At 42.8% G+C, this 10,205-nt stretch overlaps 1 protein-coding gene across 6 annotated transcripts in view; it reads left to right on the top strand.

Moving 5' to 3' along the window:
• The first annotated feature begins 2,313 nt into the window (after positions 1-2,313).
• Positions 2,314-10,205, top strand: part of DAZL (deleted in azoospermia like) — a 68,097-nt gene continuing 60,205 nt past the window's right edge. For 3 of the 6 annotated variants that reach the window (XM_088463329.1, XM_088463305.1, XM_088463292.1), the window contains exons 1-2: positions 2,314-2,422; positions 8,104-8,217. In XM_088463329.1, the coding sequence (XP_088319455.1) occupies positions 2,420-2,422; positions 8,104-8,217 (117 nt within the window). In that variant the 5' untranslated portion in view covers positions 2,314-2,419. Of the gene's footprint in view, positions 2,423-6,924; positions 7,012-8,103; positions 8,218-10,205 lie in introns of those variants that run through there. The other 3 variants (XM_088463301.1, XM_088463318.1, XM_088463311.1) reach the window with 2 other exon arrangements.

Below are 10,205 nucleotides of genomic sequence, written 5' to 3'. Positions count from 1 at the left end.
TGGCTATGCGGCTTTAGATGCAGAGTGATAACAATTATGCCATTACGTTGGAATGTAATTACAGTTGGTCTGACCTCTGACCCTTCCCACCTATGTCAATTTGAGAGAGTTCCGGCCTAACATACATCTACAGTCTCCAGAGACTGACACTCCTGATAATAATCCAATAACAACATCACATTATCCACAACCACACAAGTATACTTGCTATATCATCCCTTTAATCCAGGACACATGTGAATTACGTGGGTTCTGTGACTGATTAAAACCAGGTGACATGGAAACTTGAAGTCAGCCAGCCACAGAATCTGTGTAATTCATATGTGTCCTGAAGTAAAGGGATGATATGGCAAGCCTATGTATAGACATTTACAAGAAAAGAAACAGGCACAGGTCACATACAGAACTAAAAAGTGAGGATAACCAAAAAAGTACAATGGTAAAGATGAAAATAAAAAAGGTAATGGATTACTTCCCTGCTTTTATCCATGCAGGGTAGCGGTAATTGCAGCACATAATGCATGCAGTTACCACAAACACGTTTAACAGTATGTTCATACATCTTCCCCACAGTCTCTAATTGTGTCCATTCAGTTATATAATAAATAATGACGTGTACACTACAGAAATAAATTATTGAAGGTGTGTTGTGATCTAATGTAATCAATTAAAAAGCAGTCCTGGCTTTAACAATCAACTTTATTTAATTTAAAATAAGAAGTATTGTAAGGGTGTGGGATGATTCATTAACGATAAAATTGTCAAGGCTCAGGCAAGATGTGTGCCCATTACAAGGTCAGGCAGCCTCTGTATTTCCCAAAAAACAACTGTTTTTGGAGGATATCCGCAAAAATTTTGTATCCCCCATATGTATTATGGAGGGACTGCAGCAGATTATCTCTGATTTCTGTTGCTGTCCCTCCATTTCCGACAGCAGCCGAAGCCCCCATAGGTTTCTATGAGGGAATGTGATCTTGTCAGATTTACCAAGCTCCAGAACGCGAAACATTCTGGAGCTTGGCCGCGACCTAAACATGGGATTGTGCTGCTGTAGCCTATGGGCTACACATTCCAAACTAACTGTGAGAGGGTTCTAGAGGAATCATCCTCGGTAATGGCAGCCACGCAGGCATGGTCTGTAGCCCACGCATGCACAGGAGCTCGACACAGAAGTGAAGAAACGGTCTCTTCACTCCGAGAACATCACAGGGTTGGGCACATTTTGGAGCCCCTGTCGCTGCGAGGACTATTTGATACATGCCAGTGCTAAGATCGCATCCTGCAATGCAATCATGGTCGCTAGTAACACGCATAGATCATATTGCATATGTGATTGTTGACAACTGGGCGGCCCAATCTGGGCCCCTATAGCTGTACTCCCTTCCCTGGCTTGCATCCATCAAATCAACAGGTGTGATGCAGTCTGATTATAATATGAGCAGCGGCCTATTGGCCTGATTCATTACTGATCGCAACTGCGATCACACATGCAATTGGACGATTGTTGCGTACTGCGCATGCGTAGTATGCACTGCAGTGTCCACGCAGACCCATCACAAAGTGATTGACAGGAAGTGCCGTTAGTGGGTGGTGATTGGGGAAACACAGGCGTGCCAGTGCGTTTGAACGCCGTTGCAGAAGCATGCATAAATTATCCACTGCTTTGCACTACGCAGCCTGAGGCCTCATAGCGTGCAATGAAGTTGGCAATTCTGAGTAAGGTCAGAGCTTGTGCAAGTGTGCATGAGGCGACGATGGTACTCAATTGTACCAATGTTTTTGCAGTCTTGCTAAACATTACGGATGTAAGGTAAAAGGTGGGCGTCCTTATGTAGTGCTGCGGTGGCATAGCGTTTGCAATGGATTAGCATATTATCGCAGTTGAACTGCGTGTGTAATCGCTTTTGCGATCGGTAGTAAATCAGGCCCTATGTACTGTGCACACGCCACCGGCTGATCACCCAGCCAGCACACTGTGACTGCAGCCATGTAATAAGGAGTGAGGGTAGCAATGGCGCGGCTAAGGGTCAGGCAATGGCGCGCTGCGCAGCTACTTGTACTGATAGCAAAGCATTAGGTATGAATACAGAGGAACACATGTCATAACCTTACTGGCCGCATATTATAATACCCGTTATATACACCTATACGCCTGTAATAACAGACTAGTGACGACGAGACAGCCCTGGATGGAAGAGGCAGACAGGGCGGACCCCCAGGATAGACTGTCCCAAGTGCAGCATGAAGCCTCTTCCCCCCGCCCCCGGGAGTGCGCTGCTCCGGGGAAGGCTATAAGTAGGACACGCCGGCGCGGCCGCCCCCTCAGTCGCTGCTGTTGTGTTAGAGTTGCTGGCGGCGTGTTCTGTGTTCCCAGCTGTTTGGGGGTTTTAATTGTTGTTTTAAGTTTTCGTTGTTGACAATGGTGAGTAATAGTATAGTTGTTCTTAGATCGTCATGTAGCGTGAGTACTCCGCCCGGCTTTTACCCGTAATGACTGTATGACTGCTCCGCACACGCTGCTGCCTGTGCAATGATCGCGTCATGTGTGTGCGGGGCCCGGGTGGGGTGAGCGGGCGGGTTCCCGGGTGATTGTGTATTATGGAGCTGGGCCTACACTGTCATACTTTCTACCTGATGATGATCTCGGAGGTTTATTATGCCCCAATTTTTGATCGCTAACCCCTCTCCCTCCCCTATACCGGCGCTATTACCCTTAGCGTGGAGGAGTGCTCGTTACACCGAGGGTATCGCTGCGATTAGATTGTACAATCCGCCTGCAGAGCAATGATTGGGCTCCTGGTTCCGGCATCTCACAGTAATACCGGGGTATTTGCTGGCTGAGGCGTCACCGTGATCGCTTACACGCCTGGCCGCCATATTATAACTATTCCTTTTTACCCTGACTGTTAATATATTAATCCTTGTGCCTGTGTAGTAATTAGTATGAAGTAGATAATAACAGATTATTGCACAGTGAGGAGCAGAGATGCAGCGTTATACTCAGTCTGTTTCTCTTGCCAGGATTTTCTTGTCCCCTAAAGCCAGAGGGTGCCTGTGGCACATGGAAGCCATCTCCTACATTCTGCAGACTGAAGACAGAATGTGCAGCTGCCTTTATTCTAGATTATAATCTAATAAAAGTGCTTCTATGGGATGTGTATGTATTAGATTTGGGGGGAGATTTTTCCTCAATCATTCTAATGTAATGTAAATGTCCTACATGTATGTGTAAGTGCTGCACTTCTGTTTGTAAGATCCATGGCTGTTTGCCATTGCTGGACCCAGGCTATAAATTACCATTGCTGGATGCTGCCAATGCTGTGCCCAGGCTACACATTGTATTTAGATAAGGGCTACGTACAGCAAATGCATGAGCTATCAGAGAAAATGGGGATATCACCGTAAAAATGCATTACTGTATAGAGTATGGGTATAAAATGGATCTGAAGTTCTTCACTAATGCGGACCACACCCTGGCAAGTAATAGGAATAGTTTACAATTTGACCCCATATCTGGATGACTGAGCAATCTAGATGCCCGAAACTGGATTGCCTGGGTGCCTATTAGTGCATCTGACAGTCACACACTGACAGCAGTTACAGTATACAAGTTCCAGACTCTTGAGCATGTATGGAAAATGTTCAGATCAATTCTGACTAGAGTGTCAGGCGTTGTTCTCGTTTTGGGGTCACAGATGGTTTTGTTAGGATCTCATATTTCTGACATCATTGCAGTTTGTGAGGTAAAATTAATTTAAGTTAACCCAAAATTAACATTTAGCTCTCATGGGAGGTAAATAAAATCTTAAAAGTCCCACTTGCCTGTAATCTGCTAGTCTTGGGGGTCTCATAATGGATTTTATAGGCAGGAGCAAGTTGAGTTAGGAGCATAGCTGTCACTCAACTGGGTAGAAATTTGTCATTTTGGAAGGGGTCAGTGTTTTTAAGGACCTTTGGCAATGCTGTGACCGTTTTAGAAAGATCTCTGAAACGAGAGAGGCCCATTTATCAAGAATCCTATACTCAATGCGATCTGGGCACGATTTTAATTCCCATGATCGCTTAGCTGTATATGATAATGCTGCCGTAATGTATGAAATAGCGCACACAGGCATCAGCGGTCTCTGCATTTCTCTTATCGGGAGTAATGCATATATGTAAATTCTGCAAAGTATAGCATATAGGCTACAGCAGCACCATGCCATCTTCAGATGGCGTAAGCTATGGGGGTTAAACTGATACTTTGCAATCCGGAGCTTGGTATATCTTACAGATTTGCAACCCTCATATATAGGGGTTGTGGCTGCTGTCGGAAATGGAGGAACCCTCCGTAGTACATCTGGGGCATACTTAATATTAGCGTATATACCCTGAAACAAGGTGTTTTCTGGGAAAATGCTGCAAATATTTAATGATAAATAGGCCCCCAAATCTTGTACTATTAAAGGCTTTGTAGGACAGAGGTTTGGTATATGAAGATAAATGGGGTTTTGTGATTTTATTTATCTAAACTGCCAATGTTTATTTGCGTTCAGTTATATATAAATTGTGTTCTGTGGAATTTTTATTTAATAGTAGCGAACGTTAAAGGTGCAATTCACTTGTCAGTGATTTGTGACTGCACCCATTGATAATTACAGTACAGCTACTTTGCTCATTTTCCTGCTAGCGAGGCAAAATGAGTGTTACGCTCCCAATGCACCACAATTTGAATTGCGCGTAACCTGCAATTGCCTGCAACCTAAGGGGTTTGTTTTGCTATTAAAAACATTGTCCTTTTAAAATTTGGATTTAAACACATTTTTAGTGGTTTAGTACTGAGGGCGGTATCCAATTAGCCCCGAACATTGTTTGTGCGCTATTTGATCCCTGAGATTGGCGAAAAACAAGGATTTTTTTCCGATAATCTGTTTTTTTTTGCCGTTATTTTTTCACCCTATCCTATATATCTCATGACAACACATAGTCTGCGATAAACTCGCAGACCTATGTGTTTTCGGTATGAAAAAATGGTACTTCGTGGATTCTTTTTCGGGACACATCAGGTCCCGCAAAATATCCACGATAAGTGCTGGTGTCAGGCGGCACTTTGGGGCTAATAGGATATGCCCCTATGTCAGTGATTCCCAACCTCTGTCCTCAAGGCACACTAACAGTCCTTGTTTTAGTGATATCCATGCTTAAGCACAGATGGTTAAATCAAAATAACTAGGGTACTAATTAAGTCACCTGTGCTCAACTATGGCTATCCTTAAAACCCGGACTGTTAGTGTGCCTTGAGGACCGTGGTTGGGAACCCCTGCCCTATGTGGTAGTTTAGTAAATAAACCCCTAAAAGGCTAATTACATTTTGGAAGGAATTATGTTACCACTGATAAATCTATGAAGATATAGGGGCATATGCATCAAAGCTTGATGTGAGATAAAATTGTGAGATATATATCACCAACCAATCAGCTTCTAACTTAAATTTTGCAGGCTGTGTTTAAGAAATGATAGTTTGGGGCTGATTGGTGAAATATATATCACAATTTTATCTCACATCAAGCTTTGATACATATGCCCCTTAGACACAAATAAGAATAATTTTTGAAATATTATCAAACCTTGTATAGTCTGAAAAAAAATATAAAATTAGCCATTTTTGGGATCATTTAGAACAGCCCAAGATGAAATGAAAGTGGTGGATTTCTTGCTTATAATCTGAGTTATCGTATATTTTCTGGACCTGGCCCTGCCCATCAGTGACTTCGGGCTCATCCCCTGTAATATTGTGCCTCTCCCTAATCACCAACCATGTCCCCATGTGCTTCAAGTTGCTTGGCAACAGATGTAGGGGAGAAGGTAAAGGGATTACAGGGGGAAAATAAGGCAAACTATGAAAATACTGAAATGGTGAACTTCTATTAGTTAATATTTTGGAGAATTACAAATAGTGAGGAATGTATAATGTATTAGTATGTTTGTGATTAAGCAAATTTAAAAGCCATCATTTTAGTCAGTGCAAAACAAAAACATTCTGCATGCTTGCGGCTTCTCATTGCAAAGCCAGGAGGCATTGGTATTTTATGTGCCATGCAAACACATGTACACTAAACTGACCAGCTAAGGATGGTCTCCCTGTTACGTTGTAATGATTTGCACCAGTAAATTTACTTGCATAATGAGGTTGGGAAGATAGGTGTGTGGCAAGTGCTTTGATAGAATTGGTGGGCGAAAAATGTTTAGTTTTGCATTTTAAGTTCCAAAAAGTATGGGGTGGGTAAATTATCAATGTGAGCTTTTCACGGCGGCTTTGAAAATGCCGCAAACCAGACCCTTCCTAGTACAATTGGCTGGTAGATACTAGGAGTAAAAAGAAAAAGTGGTCCCCTACTATTTATTAAAATTGTATGCACCCTTATGAAATAAAAATCATATGTGCCTCCTTTTTCAGTTAAACTTATGGGTGCCCCCTTTATTTTTTTAACGAAGAATCTGTTGCTGTGTCCCTTTATTTTTTTTTATATTTGCACCATTATTCCTAAATAATAGATTTGTTGACTTAAGGTACCATAAACATTGGCATTGGAGTTAAACTGGGTACATAGTATACAATATATTTAAGCGCAGGTTGGAATGATGTGTTATACGGATTGTGCAGTTTGTACACCTAATTGCGCATACACGACATTCGGTCATTGCATCGTCCCATATGCTGTTTTGCCCAGCAGATTGGAAGATGCAATGAACGACTCTGTGCTGTTAAATGCAGCATGTAACGACACATGGTGACGTTGTATACCGGATCATGCAGTATATACAGTGCACAATGTGTTGTTGCATCGCACAGTCTCTGGGTACCCACCTATAGTACTAAACACATCTGACAAGTTATTGCTCTTGGTGTAATTGTGTCCATAGCCATGCATTTGTCTAATTTCAGCAATTTGGCAAGTGCTAGTAACATGCACATCGCACATTTATAAGACAATTTCCTACAGCTGAAGACTACTTCTAAGATGCCAGTGGGTATGTATCCTGTATGAGGGTCCAATATGTAGATATCTGCCATTGGAGGTTAAGGGGACAGCAGGGACCCCAATCTGCTTTCTGGGGGATTAATTCCAAGTACAGTATGAGGATGTCAAATGGTGGCATACCTGTTCAAGTTTAAATATTATCCTTTATAAGGCGCCACAAGGGTTCTGTAGTGCCTTATAAGGTACATAAGCAAATGAGAACACATGAAACCTGTTAACAGTATCAAACAATGCAGGGCAAGGACATGGTTTATACACTTTGCTGTATTAGTAGTCGTAACAATTAAGCAGCAGGGCCCCAGCAATCAAGTGCTTGGGGCGGTATTCAATTGTTTTCGCGTTCTGGGTCTCCCGTCTAAAGTGACGATCGCGAAAAGTGCCATTTGGGCGCCCAAACAGGTCACTATTCGCCCATTTAAGCTCGCACCCCCCTGGGGCTGCAAGCGGAAATGGAGCGCTGGCAGCTGATCGTTCCCGACAGGAGCAACAATTGAATAGCTCCATCGGGTGCGAAGGGGGCTGGAAACAATTGAATTCCGCCCTTGGTGTCATTGTGGGGAGTTCGGAGTAAATCTGGGTACACACCTAAAGATTTTCTGTCCAACCATCCAACTAGTTGATTGGTTGGAATGAAAATCTGGTAACTTATGGGAGTAACTGATCAGCAATTTGCTCCTAAATGCCAGAAAACAGATAAAAATGGTCGTTCACACAAGTTTTGTTTAAATGTTTGATCTAAACAATTTGTTCACACAACAGTTTTTGTCCATTTTCCGGCATTTGGAGCAAATTGCTGTTGTCATTTGCTTTCATACCTTACCAGATTTTCATTCCAACCAATCAACTAGTTGGATGGTTGGACAGAAAATCTTTAGGTGTGTACCCAGCCTTAATGATAGTATAAGTAAGGGAAAGGAGAAGCACATGAGGGAAGAGGACCCTGCTCGTGAGAGCTCTCATTCTAAAGGAGGAGCTCAGACCGATAGCAGTGATACAAAACGTGTAATGGTAAAACAAGGAACGGTTTGTTTAATTTTACATAGAATATCTATTAAATTGTTTTATGTCTCCTGTTTTATAGTCTGCACCAAGAAGTGAGAGTCCCCCTGAAGAGGATCAGCCAAACCATGGTTATGTGTTACCTGAGGGTAAAATAATGCCAAACACAGTTTTTGTTGGAGGAATTGATATTCGGGTAATCTTTCTTAGATATTTTATTATATTATGGTTTGAGCTTGAATATTCTATATGTTAACATTATTTGCAATGGCTGTAATTCACAAATGTTCTATTGTTTGTTTAGAAAGTGTAATATTAAGCTGTAAATTGAAAAGAAGAAAACCTGGATATGCTTTTTTCTTTATAGTAGAGATCTAGTATGTCTGGGTGGATGCATAAAGGGAGAGGGGAGCTGAGTTGGGGAGTGAAGAGGCTGGATACTTAGGAGCAGCTATTAGGCTTCAGTGAAAAAGTGAGTCTTAAGGGCATGTTTAAAGGCTGGGAGGTTAGGTGAATGAGTGTGGGGAGAATTCTCCCAGCCATCCAAGAACAGTTTGGTGACGAACAATGCCTTTTCCAGCATGATGGAGCACCTTGCCATAAGGCAAAAGTGTTAACTGAGTGGCTCGGGAAACAAAACTTCAAAATTTTATTTTTGGGTCCATGGTCAGGAAACTCCCAGACCTTAATCCCACTGAGAGCTTGTGGTCAATCCTCAATAGGCGGGTGGACAAACGAAAACCCACATATTCTGACAAACTCCAAGCTTTGATTAGGCAAGAATGGGCGGCCATCAGTCAGTATGTGGCCAAGAAGTTGACAGCATGCCAGGGCGAATTGCAGAGGTCTTGAAAAAGAAGGATCAACACTGCAAATATTGACTCTCTGCATGAACCTAATGTAATTATCAATAAAAGCCTTTGACACTTATGAAATGCTTGTAATTTTACTTCAGTATACCATAGTAACATCTGACCTAAAGGTCTAAAAACACTGATGCAGCAAACTTTGTGAAAACCAATACTTGTCATTCTCAAAACTATTGCCCATGGCTGAACAGTATGTGATGAATGAGAGGACAAAATAAAGAATGACACCCAGATGGTTGGTGTCAATTGAGAGGGGATGAGGGAGTGTGTGTGTGGGGACACACCAGTTTTAGGAATGTTGACTATGGAAGCGCTGGGCCATACAAGATAAGCAGAATGTGACACTTCTGTCATTGCTGCCCGACTTAGAGTGCCTCCTTGATGGCTGATGTAACCCACCGTTGTGGCGTTTTGTCAGACTAATCTTGCACGGGTTTGCCCTGAAGTATGTGTTTGGCCAGCTGTAAACAGCCCAAAGATCCAATATGTTGATTGGTAGAGTTGTTTTGACCGCTGTCCAACGGCCCTGAAAGGAGTGCAAACCCGTCACTGCGCCCCAGCCTTGGAGACTGCCGTCCATTGTTAGGATAACCCAGTCCGGGATCCAAAAGGGGTGACCCTTGGTTAGATGAGATGTCAGTAGCCACCAAGACAGAGACAGACGTACCTCCAGAGAGAGCACCATTGTCTGAGCTTTGATCTGATGGAGTAAGCTGTTCCACGTGGAGAGGATCAGCCATTGCAGAGGCCTGGAATGAAACTGAGCATGTTCCACCTTGTCGAAGGTGGACACCATGGATCCCAAAACCTGCATCACTTAGTGGATTGACACCCAGCGACTGTTCAGGCATCTGCGTACTCGTAGTTGTAATGTGGAGATCTTGTCTGAAGTTAGAAAGATTATCTGCTGTTGAGAATCCAGCAGGGCTCCCAGATGCATCATCCTCTATGAGGGATTCAGGGAGAACTTTTTCCAATTGATTAACCACCCATGTGCTTGTAGAAAAACAATTATTAGTTGCAGATGGCGGTGGAGCACTTCCCTCTAATAGCAGGAGGTCATCCAGATATGGTAGCAGCTGGACACCTTGACTCTGCAAATGGGTCGCCATGATAGCCATAACTTTGGTAAATACCCGTAGTGCTGTGGATAGGCCAAAGGGTAGAGCCCGAAATTGGAAGTGTTGATGTATAGCAAACCGGAGACAATGCTGGTGAGAGGGCGTTATAGATACATGTAGGTATGCGTAAGTTTTACCATAATGCTCATTTTTCTTATATGTTATCATTAAAATTCCATTTATTTAAAGTTAAA

Source organism: Taudactylus pleione, unplaced genomic scaffold, assembly GCF_031769625.1.
Source record: "Taudactylus pleione unplaced genomic scaffold, aTauple2 ptg000053l, whole genome shotgun sequence".
Taxonomy (NCBI): domain Eukaryota; kingdom Metazoa; phylum Chordata; class Amphibia; order Anura; family Myobatrachidae; genus Taudactylus; species Taudactylus pleione.
The sequence above is the reverse complement of the archived record's forward strand: the minus strand, read 5'-3'. Positions and strand labels throughout refer to the sequence as shown.